The sequence below is a fragment of the Manis javanica genome, chromosome 4 (genome assembly GCF_040802235.1).
Source record: "Manis javanica isolate MJ-LG chromosome 4, MJ_LKY, whole genome shotgun sequence".
Lineage (NCBI taxonomy): Eukaryota > Metazoa > Chordata > Mammalia > Pholidota > Manidae > Manis > Manis javanica.
The window spans coordinates 128,170,749-128,190,373 of record NC_133159.1 but is presented as its reverse complement, the minus strand read 5'-3'; the positions used below and the strand labels follow the sequence as shown (position 1 = coordinate 128,190,373).

Here is a 19,625-nt window from a genome sequence, read left to right as displayed (position 1 = left end):
CTGAAGGAACAAAGCAGCAGCCAACTCACAGAATCCAAGAATGGTCTAACAGTTACCAAAGGGAAAGGGACTGGGGAGGATGGGTGGGAAGGGAGGGAATAAGGGGAAAAAGGGGCATTATGATTAACACACATAATGTGGGGGGAGAGGGCACGGGGAAGGCACTATAGCACAGAGAAGACAAGTAGTGACTCTATAGTTACTATGCTGACGGACAGTGACTGTAATGGGGTATGTGGTGGGGACTTGATAATAGGGGGAATCTAGTAACCATAATGTTGCTCATGTAATTGTATATTAATGACACCCAAATAAAAAAATAAAACAAAGGAAGATATCACAAAAGAAAATAAATAAATAAAACATGTCCCCACAACATCTTTATTAGAATAAAAGATATAAGAAGGTACCCCAATCAATCAGGCAATAAAGCAAAATAGAAATCTCAGTAAAGTGTCAAGTTAGAAAACAGATATATAAATATCACCAAGTTCCTTTTACACCACCAGAAACTATTATCCAAAAATAATGGGAGAAAGATACTATCCATAACTGCAAGAAAAAACTACATGAGGAGTAAATTTAGCAAAAAGTGGGTAAAAACTATGTGATGAAAACTGTAAAACTACCCTGAGGGATGTACAAGAAGGGCTTAATAGATGAGGAGCTACACCATGCTCCCAGAGATGTTAACTTAACATGTTAAAGGTGTTAATTCTCCTCCAAATTTCAATCAAAATACCAAGAGGATTAAAAAAAAAAGAAAATTCTAAAATTTATCTGAAAACAAACATAAGCATAATCTGAAAAGTTTGGGAAAGAAGAGCAATGGGGTAGGCTTATCTTCCGGGCAGAAAAATATAAAAGTGCTAACTTGTGTGAAGTTAAGAGATCAATGAGAAAGAATATGTATCCAGAAATAGGCTCAAGCATATGTAAGAATTTAGTGAATGATTAAAGTGGCATTTCAGATTGATGGGGCAAGATGATTTATGCAATAAATAGCTTTAGGACAACTGGCTAAACATTTGGAAAAAATACAATTATGTGCTTTGCATTACACAATTAAATTAACCACAGATAGGGTATTTCAATGTAAAAACTGAGATATTAAAAATGTTAAATTATCAGTGAATATTTATTTAGTCTTGGATTAAATCAAATCTTAATACTTTATAAACTAAATAATTTATAAAAACAAATAAGGAAATAAATGAATAAAAATCTAATCATCAAAGAAGGGCTCTTTTAAAACATGACTCTGAAGGCAGAAATCAAAAAGGATAAAATTGTTATGTATGACTACATAAAAATATTAAACTTCTGTAAGTCAGAGAAGACTACTGACTAAAGGTAAATAACAAAGTGGGGGAAAAAATGTCTGCACCACATATAACAGCAAAAAAGGTAAGATTCTCTTAATATATAAAGGCCTTTTCAAATCAGTAAAAGACAGGCTCTCTCCCACTGCCACCCACAGGCAGGGGTTGGCGGGTGGCAGTTGGGTCTGTGGCTAAGAGAATGTTCTCTGGAATCAAGCTGCCTGATTCCAAGTGGGACTCTACTGCTTATTTGTTGCTTAGGGCAAGGTTCCTAATCTCTCTGTGCCTCAGTTGCTTGCTCTGTAAAATGGGGATGTGACAACAAAAACAGCAGTATTTGGCAGGGCTGCTGAGTGTAAGCACTTGGAATGGTGCCTGGCTCATGTGAGAGCTCAGGAAGCATTAGCTATTACAATCACAGATAAATTAACCACAGGAAACTTCCAAGCAAGGGACTATACTTGGCCTACACACTCAGGAATGAATGTTTTACTTCGTCTCTTCCACAGTGGTCCTGACCTGAGTGCCTGAGTGAATTCCAACCACTAGCTGTTTAGGGCTCCTCTCCTGTGTTCCTGTCCTGTCTCATCCCACCCCAGAGCCCCCTAGGACTGACTCTGGAGGTCAGGGATCAGGGGTGGTACTATCTGAGAAAGCCCCCCTCCCTCCTCCCCTCACTGCCCCCTACCATCTCTGCCAGCTTGTGGATGGCTGGGCACAGCGTGTTGACGATGCTCTCATACCACGGGTCTGCACGGCCCAGGAAGGCGGCCAGCTCTCCGAGCTCGGAATGCCTGGACAATGTGGACTTCTACAGACAAGGGGATGGGGCAGAGCCGTCAGGCCCTCTTTCTGGCACTCCCCTCCTGGCTGGAGGGCCTGCAGGTACCAGTCCTAGGCAAACTAGCTTAACCTCTTCGGGCATCACTGCACCAGGTGAAGACTGTTCTGTTTTACACCTCAGGTGAAGCTGGAACACCCTTCACTGAGGGCCACTGAAAAGTGATCATCAGCCTTCAAATGGGAGAGAGAAGCACTGCTTTAGATCCAGTGCTCCCCAGGGAGAAGTAGAGGGGCGACAGGAATGAAGACTCGAAAGTGCAGCTTCATCTCCCCTAACAGGTGATGGGCTTCCATGACTGAAACTTCCTCTACGTGATCCCAGGAAGCTTGATGGGTGTGCGTGACCACCCAGTTCGAGGAGAAGCTTGTGACGAATTCCATTAGAAAAGCCTAGTGACAACTAGCAACGGGCAGGCTGTCCCCGAGGGAGACCCTATCTCTGGCGACATTCAGCCCAGAGGGCCCGTGTCTGTGGCCCTGGAGACCCCAAGGTCTCTCCCAGCTCCACGTCCCAACGCAGGCAGATCCCAGTTCCTGGAGCCAGGGAATGAGAGGCTGCAGGAGTCCCTGCCCCGCCCCTAACCGAGACAAATGCTCGCGAACGCCCCCAAATCCCCACTTCCCTCCTCCCCTCCCCCATCCAGCCACCTGGGGTGCCAGCACCCGGATGTAGTAGAGCTGCAGGCTGAGTCTGGGAGTGAGGCAAAACTTCTGGGTCTCTCGTTTCCTAGCAAGGGGCAACAGAGCACAGGAGTAAGGGCAAAGTTTGGGCCTCAAACAGTTCCACATCCTGGTTCTATTTATGATTTATATTATTATCTCGCTGTTTATTTATGTATTGACTTTCAATTCACCTAATCCCTCTGAACCTCTGTTTTCCTATCTATAGAATGGATGCAGTGACATCTGCCTCAGAGTGAGGAGGATTATGGTGCTTGGAGCTGGTGAATGCAATGCTCCCCACTCCGCAGTGCTCTGAGTTGGGCTCCGACCAGCCCCAGCCCCAGCCATCGGCTCCAAGCCCTACCTGAGGCTGTAGTAGGCCTGGGCCAGGCGCCCCAGCATCCGGTCGTCCCCCAGCACCAGCACCCTGGCGGTGTAAAGCCGGGAGATGCCAGGCAGCAGTTCCCCATCCCCACTGGGCCTGCCAGTCCTCCGGTGCAGCTCTGGGGACCCATCCCAGCTGACGGGCATCAAGATGTCTGGGTGCCACGCCCGCTTCTTGATGCCCCCTTTGCGCTGCAGCCCGGGACGCTCCATCTCAGGGCTGCTGGGTGCGAAGAGCTCGTCGACCACTAGAGAAAGGTCCCTCTCGATGCCGCTGTCTCTAGACAGCACGGACACCCGGGCCAACTCCTGGTCTGGCCAGAGGCCCTGCAGATCCAAGGCCTCCAAGTCAGCACTGAGGCGCAGGTAGGATCGTGGGCGCAGGAAGAGCACCAGTTCCTTCCCTGGGATGCGGGGAACAAGGGGACCATCAAGGCAGAGAAGGTGTGTGAGGCTGACAGGGCCTCATCCCAGCAAGGCCCTTGGTTCTGTTTCTCAAACATTGTTCAGCTGAACAGAAGGCCCACAAGATGCTCCACGAAGGAACAAAGGTTCTGTGGCCAACAAGGACTGAGAGCCCCTCACACTCCTGCCACCTCTTAAATTCTATTAGTAAACATATTATAGGCTCTGAGAAGTGCTGCAGTAAAGAAGTCAGCGTCACACAGTAGTACCTCCTGCGTTTTGTGACCCTGGAGCCCTCTTTATCATATCCACTCATGAGCATCCTCCCATCCTCCCACTCCCTGTAGCTTCCCCTGGGACACAGCTAACAGACCACCAGCTCCAGGGAAGACTTCTAGGCTTTTCCAATCTACCTTCATTTTATTATACACATGGAAGCTGAGGCCCCGAGACAGAACTGAGTCAGGCGAGGGTGATGCAGCACATGAAAGGAAGTGTCAGGACTTGAACGCAGTCTATCGACCAGTCCAGCACCCTTATCTTCTCCCCTCCCTTGAGAAGAGTCAGAGGGATAGTGGGATGTGGACAGGAAGTGTCAGGTGAGGGAATTCCTTCTGAAAGGCCCCTTCTATAACTTTTTTTGTGACTGGCTCTTTGGGGACATTCACTGTCTACCGGCATCATCACGGGCATGTGGCACTTTCTAGGCACATGAGGCCAGTGGCCAATGCACTGAATTATTCTGACATATAGAAAACATGTCCTTTCAGATGTACGGAACAACTCTGGGTCCAAGGAGCACACACACCAGATGCACATACACACAGACATACACGACACAGATACACATACTAGATATACACATACACACGCACACAAAGCAGACACACACACCCAGACACACACAACAGCTACAGCACATATACACACATGCACCATTTCCAGCCAGCTCCCCACAGAGGGGGTCCAAAGCATGGCACTTACAGAGCTGCTCTTCATCCGTCCACAGGTGGAAGGTGATGTGGGGGCTGGGCAGAGGGATGCCCGGCTGCCGGTCTTGGAGGGAGTCACCTGAAGGAAGGAGCAGGCTGTGGGGACCACGGAGAGGGCTGTGGATTCTCCTCTGCCCTCCCTATGCTCCACAGCATTTGTGGGGGCCCAGAGGTGGGGTGCACGGACTCTCTCGCTCCTATATCTGGTCTAGTCTGTCCTCTTCTCAGTCCCCACTCGCTCATCCAGGGATGAACACAGCAGCCGACCCCTTCCTACCCAAGAATGCTTATCGGCTCCCCGTTTCCCTGCCAACTTCCTAGCTCAGCCTTTCGGACCCTTCACAAACCAGCTCGCAGTCTTTCCCAGCCTTTTCTCCCATCGTTGCCCCGACTCTCAGCCCCCATCCCTTCCCCAGAGGTGGGCTGCAGCCCTGTGCCTTTCCCATTGTTCTTTGATTAGTGTAGCACAAGAACCAGATTAACTGGGTTTGTATCTTGCCTCCACCACTTACTAGTTGGGTGATCTTGGGCAAGACTTTTAGCCTCTTTCTAACTCAGTTTTCTCATCTATAAAATGGACGATAATAATACTTTCAATCGCATAACTTTACTCTGAGCATTGATTTAACATGACATATTTAAATATGTGTAAAGTGCTTAGAACAGCAACTGGGTACAGCGGATGCCCAATATGCGTCAGCTGTTCTTATGACCAAATTACCCACCTTCTTAGCCCACGACCTTCCGAATTCCCGGGCTGCCCTCAGGCCCCTCCTCCTGCGAGCGGCCGTGTGTCCCACCCCGCCTCAGCCGCGCCCGCAGACTCGAGGCAAACCAGCGCTGCTCTCTGGCGCCCCCTGCCCGCTCGCCCGCCGGCCGCTTACCGCCGCAGCGCCCCCTGGCTGCCGCCGCCGGCCCCAGCAGAGAGCAGTAAATCTCCTCCAGCCTCTCCAGGTGTCCCTCCCGGCTCGGGCTGGGCTCGCTAGCCATCTGCTCCACGGCTGCTACCACGGCGTGGAAATAGTGCTCCAGGGTGTGGCGGGGACTGGTCTGTCGGGGAGGGACGTCAGAGCCTGGGTTCTGGCCCAGCCACCAACCACCTCAGCTCCAGTGCCAACTGTGCGGGCGTGTGGACAACCCAATGTAGCACCTTGCCTCGGCCTGGGGGCCGGGCTGGGCTTCCCCTGAAGGCTTCTGCACCCCGCTTCTGCCAGGACACAGCTGTTGCGCGATGCTGTCTGCCACTGCGGGTCCCTTTTACCCCTGACACCCTGGTATGGGAACCAGAGGAGCAGGGATAACTGCTGCTGCCCACTCTGCTTGGAGCATCAACCAGCACTTGAATCAGTGTTCTGTCTCCACCTGAACGTAAACTCCAGGAAGCAGGCGTTTTTATGTTTTATTTACAGCTGTATCTCCAGGACCTAGAACATCTCCCAGCAGATAATAGGTGCTCCATAAATATCTGACGATTATTTCCTAAACTTCTGTCATTCCTATACTACCTTGACATACCAGCCATACTATTATTTACTCATAATTTTCCTTTAAATCAGCTCACTTTTTTTGGTTCAAAAGGAACAGTTTTATTGCAACTCTAAATAAAAAGGCTAGTGTCACTTGTCACAAGTGGAAAATAAATCAGACAAATATAATAATCACAAAGAATGATTACTAAATTCTAGCTAGGTTCTTTGACCTGCCAAGACTTTAGATCCTGAAGCTTCCTTTCTCTTCTTAAAAGAAGATGTTAGCAAGTATGAAAGAGGCTAGGGGCAAAGCACCAAGCTGAGGTTTTTTCTTTAATGGAAACAGGTTTTGAAAGTTTCTCCCTGTGCCATTCCATGCTCTTTGGCACTGTGTCCTCTAGGCTCCAGTGGTACAGGTCTGGCACCCTGGGTCATGTTCTCTGGCTGTTTCCCTCTCCCCCTCCCACCACTAACTCACCCATCTCATAACTGGGTCCAAGATACAGGGCCCAAGAAAGTGACGTGGGCAGGTACACCAGGGCTGCTCTAATCTCTGTCTGTGCTGGATATCTGCTGAGCCAGGCCTTACCTTCCTGGGTTAAGGGCCAGTGGGTCATCTGACTAGCTAGGGCTCCAATAAATACTTGTTGAACAAACAAATGAAAGAAAAACAATTAGAGGAATATGGAATGAGAGTTGGAAGGGGCCATAGGGAACATTTCATCTTGTAGCTTTGTTTTATAAATAAATTCATTACATATTTATTGAGTAACAAATAGTTAAGTATTTACCCACTATGTGCCAGGTACTGTTCTAGGTACTGGGATACAACACTGAACAAAACACATAAAAATTTCTGACCTTATGGAGTTTATATTTTAGTATGTGTGTGTCTCCCTCTGTGAGTTAATGAACAAGTCAAATTTGTAATAGGATAAATAACAATATGTGCTGAAGGGAAAAAACATGCAGAGAAGGAGGATGTGAAATCTGGGGAGGGGGCTGAGATTTTAGATAGCATGATCAGGGAAGTCTCACTGAGAAGTGGCTTTTGAGTAATGACCTAAAGGAATGGAAGGCATGAGCCATGGGGATATCTGAGAGAACTTTCCAAGCACAAGGAATAGAAGGTGCAAAGGCCCTGGAGTGTGGGCATGTTTGAGAAACAGCTGAGGCCTGTGTAGCTGTAGCACAGAGAATGTGCTCCAAAAATTGCCCTCAGCTGAGGGAAAACCACTTCTCCAAGGTCGTGCTCCCTTCCTGAGGAGAGCCACTGCCAGTAACTAGCAGATGTGGAAGTACAAGAGCCTGTCCCCCTCACCCTAACTCAGGACAGCTCTGAAAGGCCAGCTCGGCTCCAGAGCTTCCTATAGAACCAGCTGTGGGTGAGCACTTTCTGGAGCTCAGTAGAACAAAGAAATGAGGAAAAGAGGAAAATTCGACCCTGAGAAGCTGTTACCAGTTTGCTGTCCCACTGCCAACCCAGCAAGATCTGGTTCCCAAAGCTGTGTCTCCAGACTTCGTCCTTGGCCTCCTTCCCACATCCCTCCAGAAATTCCCGGCTTTAAAGGTTTTGCAAAGAAGCCTCCCCTGGTTCTTATTCCCCTGACCCTACAAGGGGAAGCCCTACCTGGAGACACCCCATCTCCAGTACCCAGAACACAGTGTAGCGGGCAGAGAGATGGTGTGTCCCGAGCTGACCTCCCAGTTTGGAGACCTTGTAACTGGTCCCAGGAACACGTGAGGACACCAGTCGACTCCCTACCTGGGCCTCAGACCAGGCCTCAGCAGACAGGATGTGGGCTGGTGGTCAGATAAAGCCTACCCACCAGACCGTGACTGGCCGTGCCACCTCTCCCAGGCCCCACTTGCCCTCGAGCCAGCAGGTATGACTGGGAATGGCATCCCCAAGAGGCAGCATTCCAGATAAGGGGGCTGGAAGTCCCAGGGGTGGGGTGCAGAGTGGCGGCTGAGACAGCTCCAGGCCAGGCTGGTGTCTAGGAGTCCCAGCTCCTAACAGGGAGGAAAGGTGCCAGGACACTGTTGAGGAAACCATAGCATTAAGCTTCCAAGGGTCTCTAACTTAAGACCAATGATGCATTCCAGAGTTTCTCTCCCCACTCTTCTTTAGCTCCTCCCCCAGTCCTCTGTACATAAAAATGGATGCTCATCAGAGCAGTGGGCTCTGGATAAAATGAGGTGGGGGGCATAACATTTTGACTATGCCTAAAAATATATAGGTTTTATACTTTCAACATCCCTGTGATCTATTGCAAAGTAGTGTATGCAACAGACCTGCTAATTCCAGCCCTGAACTCCACTCCATTCCTGACCTGGTGGTCTCAATCCTACCCCATACCTGACACCCTCAAACCCAGTCCAGCCACATTCCTAAGTCAACCTCTGAATCCCAGGTGCATCCAACTTGGGGATAGAGTGAGCCTTGGAATCATCTATTGCCCACATCACTGAAGAACAGAGATCACTGTTCTTACAGGTCTGACTTGGTTGGGTCAAAATGCACCCCCTCTGTGGCCTGTTTGGTGAGCCAGAAATGATTGCCAGAACTGCTGGAGGGGCACGGGTGGGGGGCTGCTGGGTCAGCAAGCTGCAGTCAGAAAAGCTCCCCCGACCCCTTCCCGAGTGACACACAATTGCAGGAGAAAACGTGGGTGTCTGTGGGGAAGCCAAGGAGGGGCTCAGGAAGGAGCTGGATGGGGGCATTCCTCTAAGCGCAGCGTGTGCTGTGAACTCCTCAAAGGGCAGCTGTGGGGCGGGGAGGAGGCAAGGATGTGGGGTGGGGGTAGGACTCAGGAAAACTCAACAGGTCCAAGCACGGGGGCAGCAAAGAAATTGTGTTCTACAGGTGTGAAGGGCACTTGCAGAGAAAAGGAATGGAGAAAACAGTCAATACAGTTTAAGGAGGGGCCCAGCCCTGCGTAAGACACCCACCAAGGGAGGGATCCAAGGCCTAGGGCTCAGAGGGCGGAGGGTTCGTGCAGAAAACGACAGGAGTGACGCACCCGGTGTGTTTTGATGGGCAAAGCAGGGTCTGAGAGCCCAGCTGGGGTAGGACAAGGAGGGCTGGCTGACCCCTCGAGGGAACCTTCCCTTCTGACGCCTGCCTGCTCCTGCCATGCTGGCACTTCAGCCCTGAGGCAAAGCAGCTCCGAACCTCAGCCAGTGTCCAGTCCAGCCCTGCCAGAGGACAGGAGCTTCTCCCACATAAAGGTCCCTTCCTAGAGTCCTGGACTCTTTGCTCCAGGTGATGCCCTCCCCAACCCAAAGTCCAGCATCTGGCACAACCTCTGGCTAGAGAATCGCCCCTGCTGGAGTCTTGGCTGTGTACAGGGGCCGAGGCTGTGTCAGAGAGAAAAGCTAGGGAATCAGTGGGTGAGTGTTGGAAACTAATTAAATGCCCACAAGAGGTACAAGGGACTAGTTAGATAAATAACAGCACATTCCCGACAGAGAATATTGTGTGACCATAGATGTACCTATTTTCTAAGGAAAATATTTCCATATGGCATATTTCCAGTGGTATAGGGAAATAGATTTTGTATATATATATGCACATATGCATTCAGTATATAAAACTGTATAGAGTTTGATACCTTAGTTTGTTATAAAAGAAGGGTGGAGGAGTGGGACTTGGAGACAATTAAAATAGACTTGAAATCAGACAGATCTGATTTCAGATAAATCTGACTGAGGCACTTGGTATCTGTGTGACCATGAGGTGGTTATCACATTCTCTGTGCTTTAGTTTTGATAATTATATGCATTTCACAATGTTGTGGTGAGAGTTTTTACATGTGATACATATAAAGTGTTTAACACAGTGTTGGAACCCAAAGACATTCAATAAACTGCTATTATGACTCTCACTGTCATTATTATTAAGGAAATATACCAAAATGTTCATTGCTAATACATCTGGGTAGCGGGGCGTGAGTGATTTTCATTTTCTCTTTCGGCTTACCTGAGTTTTTTCAGATTCACCTTAGCGAACATGTATTCATTTTTGCTTTAGGAGAAAAAGTGATATAAAAACAGGAGAAGGGGAAGATGAGGAGAGTGACCACTGGTGTGAGTGTGCAGGGCCCAGGCTGGAACCAGCAAGGGCTGGGGCAGGGCAGTTACCTGCAGCTTTCTTTGCAGAGCACCTGCCTGGCAGGCCTCTCCCAGAGCTGCCTGTAGGGCGTGGGACACCACGTGGCACATGCAGGCCTCTGGCGTCTGATGCACCTGGGCTGCCTCGATCTCCAGCAGCAGGGCACTGCACACGGAGGGAGATACCAGCTCAGGATCCACGAAGAGGAACACTCTGAGGGCAGAGGTGGGGTGGGGTCTGATGAGGATGGCTCCTGGGAGAAGAGCCACTGGATGGCACCCTTAGAACCTTGCAGTCCCCCAAGTATTTAGTTCTGTCAAAAACAGGAGGCTCAAATTAAAAAATGTATGGAGGTGACAGCAATAGGGAGTGGTAGGGACTGTGGCAAATAAGAATAGGCATGCGTGGCCCTTCTAGAGGGGCAGCTGGTTCCTCTTGGTTCCTCTAGTCTCCTGTCTAAGTGAGTTCCAACCTAAATGCGCTCCCTCCTTCAGTGTCATGGCCCATTGATGACATCACCCTCTAGGAGGGACCTTAAGTCCTTTCTGCAGAAACTGGAGCTCTGAATACTGAGTGAGTCCCATCTTCCCTGTCCTTACTCATCTGTGCTGTCCTAACCTCTCCAATGCTAATTCCTCTGGATCCCTTCACCTCCCTGCATCAGCCGTGATCAAAGAGACTGAAGCTGCCACTTTCATAGCCAGGTCAGCAGAGGCACCTGTAGGGGAGGCAGCTGTGCAGGCCAATGCCATGAGCTCCTCCTCACAAGGCGAAGAGTGGACACTTCCTCAATCTTATCTAAAGGGCTAGGCACACACAGATGAAAGCCCACAGATTTCAGAGTGCGATTGTGGCCTGAACTGTAGCTATTCTGGAGACGCCTCTGGCCGCCTGGCTGGCTGATGTGTGTGGTGTGGCCAAGGGCAGGATGGGGGTGGAGCAGCAGAACCCCAGAATGGCCCAGGGCTCATGTTCCCCTTCTACATGTGTGCAAGAGAACTCTATCCAGCCCAAGAAGCAGGAGCTAGCCGGCTTCCCATGATCCTCACAGAAGGGCCAACCCAGGCCACCCTGGCAGACACCCTCCACTGTTGGACAAATGTCGTGGATGGGAGCTCTGCTGGGGCTCCTCGCAGTCCAGCCTCCTGTCTTGTCCTCCCATCAGTGAGCAGTCACACAGTCCCAATACGTGGAGGGGGCAGAAGGGAATGCCCTTTCTGGGGCCACTCACCTTTCCTGGTAGGGATACAGTTCATTTGTCAAGTTCTGTTCGGCAATGACCAGCCTTTGGTACAGCGTCCCTGCAAAGCCATCCAGCCCTTGAGTCTCTGACCCCCCATTCCCCACCCTTCCCACAGAAGGTGCTGGGACTTTTGAGCTCCCAGAATTCTGGAGAAAAAGGCAACCCTTGGGTGGAGCTGGAGTCACAGTGGGAGAACAGTCGCGGCAGCTCTTACCCGGGACAGCCGCTTCTGTTTTCAGCCTTATGGCACAGTCCAAGGCGACCATGCAGTAGGGCGTGGGCAAGGTGAGTAACCTGATGCAAAAGGCATAGGTTCTCCGGTAGAGCTCCTCTGTGATGCCCGTGGCCTGGGTGAGAGGGAGGAGTTGGGATGTCCAGAGCTCTAGGTCATGTGGGGTGCTGGGGCAGGACCGGAGGAAGGGCAGACCTGACGCAGGCCTGGGCCCACACTGCACTCCCAAATCTACACCTTCACCCCCCCTCTCCCAGCATCTGCACAACATCTCCTCCTTGACAGCCAACTCAGGTTCACCAAGATGGACATTCATCCCATCCCATTCAGCCACCCAGTCAGCTCCCCTTCCAATCTGGCTGCTCTGCTGGGATAGGGCACATCTGCAGTTTTCCAGGCTCTTGACAAGGGAGGCACTTCTAGAACTTGCTTGTTCCTCCTTGCATCCCAGAGGCTCCCCTTCCTCCCCAGCCCTCTGCTTGGCTGGACCCCAGCCCTGACTCTGATTCCAGCAACCGCAGAACCACACACAGCTCCTGCTTACTCTTCCCAAGACAGTTCCTTGGTATCACGTCCTTTCTCTGCATTGGGATCAGTGACAGCTCCTGTTGCACATGAGCAAACCTAAGACCCCCTGCGGGCATTGGAGACGCTCTGTGCATCCTGCACCCTGCTTGGCTTCCCCCATTTCTCCCATTTCATGCCTTCTGTATTATGGAGAGGGCACCGCTAGTGCGGAGACACCAGTTTAGGGCATCCAAGAGTTCTTCCAGGCTCCCCCAGGCAGACTAGGTGTCCACTGATGGGGGAAGACAATGTCCAGCCCAGCTACTCGTGGGTCCCTGATCCTCGGCCCCAGCTCACCTTGGTGAGCACGTACATTAGAGTGTGCAGCAAGGGAATGATGACATGCCGGAGGTCCTCACTTTCTGCCTGGAAAACAGGTCACAGGATGTTTATTGGGCTGGAGGTTGAGGGGGCTCCTCACACCCTAGCAGGAGGCAGTGTGGGGTAGAGGGAGGATGGGCAGAAGATGGGGTGGAAGGCAGTGTCCCACCATGCCGAGGGGAATGGAGAAGTGTCAGTCTGCCCTGGGAGAGGAGGAGGAACAGGATGGGAGGTGTAGGGGCCCCGCTGTGGGAGCACAGGGAGGGGTGCAGGGAACTCCGCTGGGGAGAGGGGCCTTGGCTCAGGGCAGGAGCCAGCAGCAAAGTGCCCAGCAGGTCCCCGACTTGGAAGCTCCCCTGTGTGCAGCATCTCCCAAATAGTTGTACTCAGAGCATCAGGAGGTGGGGAGGACAATTTTAGGTGGTGCAAGGATAATTTTGAAAGTGTTAATAGTGATTGTGTTTATGTTCATAGGTTTATAGGTGTTTTCTGTTTCTGCAATGATAGGGGCTTTCCATTTATGGTCATGTTACTGAATCTCTTTTTGAAATATGTTAACTCAAGTAAAACAGTGGGTGTTATGTAAAGAAAATACTGCATATAGAAAAGTACAGAGGGAGACATGTGGCAAGAATCATGCAGGTGGTCCGCAGATAACTAAAGCTGGGGGTCACAGTGTTGGTGGGACTGGGTCCTCAGCTGGACTGACTTCTGTTCCTCTCATCCCATCTGCCTCCCCAAGGCCCCAAAACCCACCTTCTCCAGTTCTCTGAGCAGAATTCGGACCAACGCTGGACTCTTGCCAGGATCTCGCTCAACCTTCTTGTGCAGAGACCATCTCCACATGCCTGGGCCAGGGGAAAGGGGAGCCCAGCATGCAGGCAGGGCAGGGGGCTCTTAGAGGAGACCCTGAGTCCTGGAGACCCAGACTGTGATTCTGACCAGCCACAGGTCTGAGCCCTCAGCCGGGCACTTGGCTCCAGGCACTCACGGGTGGGCTTCTCTCAGGTGGGGAAGTTCTGATCTGCTGCCCTCTAGGAACAGCGGGCTCCCAGGGCAGAAGGGAGGGGAGGTGTGACTAGTGGGGACAGGTGTGTGTGGGGGTGCTGGGGGGGCGCTTATGGAGCAGCAGTGTTGGAAAAGCAACGTTCAGAGGTCCCGTTTCTGGAAGTCATGTGAGCCTGGAGCACAGAGGAGATTCTGTTTCCAAGGGGAGCTGGGGCAGGTGGTTGAGAGAGGGCAGGTCTCTAACGCACTCTGCCTTAGTCCCCAGGAGGGTGAGCCAGGGAGCAGAGACGTCTTTTTGGTGCATTAGGCTCCAGGCATCTCCAGCAGGAAGGGGGCTTGGCTGGAACCCCCTCCCTCTGCGCTCCTGACCATGAGACCGAGCGGCGTGGGCCGGGTGGGGGAAGCAGAGGGAGCAGCAGGCTGCGTGCTGGCTCTTACCTTGGTGTCCCTGCATGGCCGGGGCCTGGACGCTCAGCTCCCGGAGCACAGCCTGCACGCTCCGCTGGAGGTCCAGCTCCACATCTAGGCAGCAGGGGTGGGGAGAACTTGGAGGCCAGAGGATTTGATGCTTTGCTCCCCTGGCGTTACCATCACCACTCTCCCTGATAATTTCTTCAGCCCTTCTACAAGCTGCAAAAGGTGCTGCAAAATAGTCAACTCAGAGCCAGAAGCCAGCATATGAGCCAAGGCTGGAAGACAGCTTTGCAATCAGCATTTCTGTGTCTTTGAAAAAGCAGCATTTTTTTCCAAAGTGCTGTACAGATACCACTACTGGTTCACAAGACAATTCTAGATGGTACACAGTGATCCTAAAATTGAATAATTATGCCCTTATTTTATTAGGTACTAGAAAAATATATAAAGTCAATTTAAAAAACATAGCCGATAATACTAGAACAGGAAGTGGCAGACTCCCCCTGATCAAAATGTGCTCTGGCTCTGCTGAGCCTTCTTCTCCACTCGGCCCTGCCCGTGGCCTCTGTCACGTCTTCGGCTTTCCTCACCCAGTTTTAGCAAAAATCCTACTGTCAATTTATAGAGAATCCCACACTTTGGTATCTAATCAAGTTCATCCCCCACCTTTGGTCTAACTCCTTCACCTGCCTCTATGTAGCAAGAATCCTGTTAGGTTCATTTAGCAAGAACCTGCCCACCCTGGATGTCTCCTCCCAGTAATTCTCCACTGACTGATGCCCTGGCTCTGTTCATTGGCTGTAAATCCCCCACTGTCTTTGCCTTCCCTCTCTCCCCTATTGCAATAGTCTTGAATAAAGTCTCCCTATGCTCCCTTATAGTGTCAGAATAGTTTTTTCTTTAGTACACTGACACGGCAGAAGTGTGAAGGTAGTACAAGAATTAGTAACTGGCATTTGGTAGCAGTGAGGATGAGCCTTCCACTGCAGGGAGTTCAACTGACCAAAGCTGGGGGAACTTTGGGCTTCTGTGCAGCAAAACCTGCTGCTTTGTGCCGGGGCCACGCTTCCCAGCCAATGGGCAGAGCAGCAGGGATTTTAAAGCAGGGAAGATGGGGACCTTCTCTGATGGCTGACTTTGGCTCAGGGATTCCCCAACTGCCCCATAAGCCTTTCTTGATCACCCATCAGTCTAACACATTTCTACCAGCCCTTCTTCTCTTTCTCCTTTGGTCAGAGTCAGATTTCACAGCACTATAGTCTGACAGCTCACTCTTCTGGCCTTACCCGGCTCCCTCTCCATTTTTTTTACTGGCCTTTGGGCGCTTCCCCACATAAATCCTTGCTTGTCTAATCCTGTCCTGGTATCTCCTTCTTGGAGGACCCAGATCAACGCAGGAAGCGTGGGAGACACTCCCCACACCATAAATTCTTCTTTACGATTAGTTCCAACTAAGAGTTTGTCTTTACAGGCAAGTGTACATTCTCTGGCTGTCAGACAATACAAACCACATGCCCCAGGGGTTCCCCTTTTGCTTTAGCTGTCAGGAAACTTACAGTCAAATTGGGGTCTACTTTCAAAAACCAGCTCATCATGAGTAGCAGGGACCTCTCTTCTTTGCTCCTCGCTGGTGCTCCTGATTCATGTTCTACTTAGCACATATCTTACTTGACTTGGATGCTTTTGAAAGTAGGTAGGATAGAGATTACAGATTTTTAAAATTAGCAGGTTACTGTCCAAGAGCTAGAATTTGTTCAGGCCAAGGCACAGGGTGCCCTGGTGCTCATGGACTGGCCTCCCAGGGCTCTGGGGTGGGCCCACGCAAAGTTTGCCAGGACCACCTGGCATTTCTGACACCCCCACTTTCCTCCTGTCTCTCATTTGTCCCCTAAGACCACGGTAAGGCCTGTTCTGAGTCTCCTCCAGGCTGAGAGTGGGCAGTGAGGGGACAGGCTGTGATAGCCCACATTTGAACACCTGGCCACTCTGCTGGGCAGGGCAGCCTCTCCCCAAACTGGCAAGGAGCTCATTTAGCCTGTCACGAAGGCTGTCTTTCCATCTACCTGTCTCTACCTTGCATGAAGACTTAGTAAACTCATGCAGGGTGAGTTATTTAAAAATCATAAAAATCATGTGTCTTCTTTCTTCTTTCCTCTTTCCTCCCTTTCCCCTTTCTCTATCCCTGCCTGCCCACCACACCATGGACTGCATAAAAGACTTAAAATCGGGATAACTATGATTTCCTCCTAGTTCCCTCACTAGAAGGGCAGCCAAACCTTTGTCCTCTGAGCTCTAGGTTACCCTGTTTTGCAAAAAGAGTTAAGTTTTTATGTTTCAGAGAAAAATAGAGAAGTTGTCAGTAGCCCCGGGAGACAGCCCCAAATAAACTTTGTTTTCGAAAGTCTGGGCAGCCGGAACAGACTGTCAAGCTTTGGTCCACATCTGGCTTGCAGGCCTGTTTCGTTTGGGCTTGTAGAGCATCTTGGAAAAAAATTACATTAGCTGCCAACATTTACAAATCAGGAGATTTTGCATAAAACTTTGGATTTCTGGCCTCTCTTGAAAGTCTGTTGACACTGGACATGCATTCTTGTCACCAGTGACAACTGTCAGGGCTGGGGAGCAGCTACCCCCTTGACATAGGGCACGGCCTCTCTGGTTCTTCATGGGTCCCACTCTCCTTGTTTCTCTCATTTATATCCTCTACCCCGCTCCTTGACCTTGAGACCCCTGGGCATCTAACTGAGACGATCAAGCTGGACTGTCCCCAAAAGATGCGGATGACTGCTGCAGCTTTTAGTTAAAGAGGTAAGTGACAACCCAAGGGTAGGAGGTTGGATTTCCCAAGACTCTGAGGGCACAAGGGTTATGGGGATCCAGAGAATGAGGAAGACCAGGGCTGGCTGGGACATAGCTTGCTGGTGGTGGCCAAGATCTCAGATGAGGACAGCTAAGCACTAAACTTTGCGTGTTTGAATGCCACTGCTATTATCTCCTGGGCCACCTTTACCAGAGTACAAGAATGCCTTAAAGACCCTGCTCTCTCCCTGTGGACCATGAATGCCTAGCCAAGCTGTTCTGGGGGCTGCAGCCGCAGTGGACTGCCGACCATAGACTTTGCCCATCATCCAGACTTTGTAACCCCTGGGCTTGTTCACCAAATTTCAAGGAGCAGGGAGGCACCCCTAGTGAGTGACATTGGAATTTATACTGACCTTGGAAAATGGGAGTTTGAAGTGGGATTTGATTTGATTAAGCAAAGGAAAGAAAAGGACTATTTCTTGTGTCTGAAGTGCCTCAGGGTTGTTTATATGTGCATGCATGTCTAACGTAATTCTTGACTCAGGACAGCCAGTAAAGAAGTGATGTTCAGTATTATTATCCTTCCCTCCATCCAAGAATGTGGGGTGTTACTATCATGTATCCATATTACTAGTAATTCCTAACATTTAAATAGCATCTGAAGGGCATATACTCAGAGAGTCTTACAGATGGGTAGCAAGGCAATATTATATGCTCTGGGAACCAATTTCATTTTAGTTGCAGGTAGATGGGAAGGCTGTATTTCCTGGACTCCTCTGCAGTGAGAGAGGAGCCATGTGACTGAGTTCTGGCCAATGAAATGTGGAGGAAGTGATACCTGCCACTTTGGGGCCTGGTCATAAAACCCTCTGCACTTCCCTTCATGCTCTCTCTCCCCATTCCATGGTGATCTTGGAAAGCATGTGTTGAAGAAGATGGTGTCATGGGAGGGAAGAGGCCACTGTCCCTGAAAGGCTGTTTGGAGCTCAGATTGGATGGTAAAGTGAGTGAGAAACAAATATTTGTTGTGCCAATCCACCGACACGGGGTCATTTGTTGTGGCACCTGCTGGCATTCTCTGCTGACTTGTGGACATATAAAGTATTTCCTAGTATTTTATCTCCTTGGATTCTCAGCAGAGCCCTGTGATTTTGGCAAGACAGATCTGTTCTATCTGTTTTGTGGAGTCCAGGCCAAGAGCCCTTGCCCTTGCCCCATATTGCCTCTCCAAACACAGAAGTCAGACCCAGAAGAAACTCGGAGGCTCTCTTCCCATTTTACAGATGGGGAAGTGAAACTCAGAGGGGAGAGGGATTCACACAAGGCCACAGAGCTGTTGGGGCAGGGCCCTCTCTCTGTCAGTGCTCTTCCTTTGGGCATGCGCCCTTATGTGTGCCCGTCACCTGCTTATGGGGAAGAGAGAGAAGACGGTACATCCAGGGAGACTCTGAGCGTCTGTCTGTCTATCTGTGCCTGGGGTTCGATTGCAGAAATAAATGCCCCTGAGAAAGTTGACTGAATAAAAAAGGGTTCCCAGCTCTTAAACCAGGCTAGATGTTATTACAGCTAAAGAGACTGTAAGGAGGGGAGGAGAGGAAAAGCTGACAGGGTCCTGACTCATAGCCCAAGGTCTGCTCCTCAATTTCAGGCCATTCAAAGCTGTCCTAGTACTTGGCAATTCCAACTCTCCATCGTCTTGGGATCCTGGACAGGGCCAAATCTCTCCCCAGCCCATTCCTAGGAAGTTTGCCTTTTCCCTAGTCCCCAGTCTTGGTTGACCACTAGAATCACTTGGGAAGCTATAGAAAACATCAATGTACAGTCCACCCTAAACCAGAAATCGTGGAGTGCACTTTCTAATCAGGTTTTGAAAGCAGCTCTTCAGGAGAACCTAATGTGCAGCTACAGTGAGAATTATATTGTAGGTCATAAGCTTAGGGCTCTGGATAATTGATCTGTCAGTCAAGGAAGGAGTTAAGTGTCAAGGCGCTTACAGTTCACAGAGGACAACCATCCCTGAATTAAGGATGAAGGTCATGGTGTCAGGATGGCTTCTACATGGTGATGCTCCTGCCTGTTCTGATGTTGGGAGGACATTCAAAAGAATGTAATTGGAGAAAGCTGATCTTTGTTTTTGTTAGCTTGCTTGTAATAGGTATGACTTTTGTTCAGAAAGCAACCCTTGAGCTGCATAGCAGACACCAGTGCTCTCTCTTGGGGTCCAGCCATGCTGTGAATAAAATCATCAAAGATTTTTTTCTGAGCAGACCAGTCTTGGCTTTTTTTAGGTTAACCCATATACCATTTGTGATGGTTAATCTTATGTGTCAACTTAACCGGGCCATAGGCTGCTCAGATATTGGGCAAACATTCTTCTGAGAGTGTCTCTGTGAGGGTGTTTTTGGGAAGGGGAACATTTAAATCAGTAGACCAAGTCAGCAGATTGCCCGCCCGCATGTGGGTGGGCTTCATCCAATCAGTTGAAGGTCTGCATAGACCAAAAGGCTGGCCGTCCCCAAACAAGAGGGAGTTCCTCTTGCTTGATTGGGACAAGCTGGGACATCAGTTTTTTCCTGCCTTTGGACCTGATCCAAAACACTGGGTCTCCCTGAGTCTCAAGCCTAAAACTACACCAGAGGCTCTTCCAGGGCTCCAGCTTGCAGACTGCAGATCTTGGGACTTGGCAGCCTCCACAGTCATGTGAGCCAATTCCTTATAATAAGGTATCATCCTACTTGTTCTGTTTCTCTGGAGAGTTCTAATACACCCAGAGGACCATGGCATCAGTATGGGGAAAGTGGGTGGAATAATCTAACTTAATTTTCCTCAGCCTTCTTCACTGGGTG

The 19,625-nt window shown here is 50.1% G+C and overlaps 1 protein-coding gene across 3 annotated transcripts in view; it reads right to left on the bottom strand.

Moving 5' to 3' along the window:
- PIK3R6 (phosphoinositide-3-kinase regulatory subunit 6) overlaps positions 1–19,625 on the bottom strand; it is a 54,877-nt gene that overhangs the window by 19,845 nt on the left and 15,407 nt on the right. For all 3 annotated transcript variants that reach the window (XR_012130492.1, XM_037027054.2, XM_037027055.2), the window contains 11 exons: positions 14,002–14,085; positions 13,312–13,403; positions 12,532–12,600; positions 11,650–11,782; positions 11,424–11,493; positions 10,222–10,405; positions 5,494–5,659; positions 4,602–4,688; positions 3,193–3,616; positions 2,814–2,892; positions 2,011–2,133 (listed from right to left, as the gene is read on the bottom strand). Coding sequence is in view for 2 of the 3 variants with exons in the window: in XM_037027054.2 (XP_036882949.1) it covers positions 2,011–2,133; positions 2,814–2,892; positions 3,193–3,616; positions 4,602–4,688; positions 5,494–5,659; positions 10,222–10,405; positions 11,424–11,493; positions 11,650–11,782; positions 12,532–12,600; positions 13,312–13,403; positions 14,002–14,085 (1,511 nt within the window). In the remaining variant the exon portion in view is untranslated. The remainder of the gene's footprint in view (positions 1–2,010; positions 2,134–2,813; positions 2,893–3,192; positions 3,617–4,601; positions 4,689–5,493; positions 5,660–10,221; positions 10,406–11,423; positions 11,494–11,649; positions 11,783–12,531; positions 12,601–13,311; positions 13,404–14,001; positions 14,086–19,625) is intronic.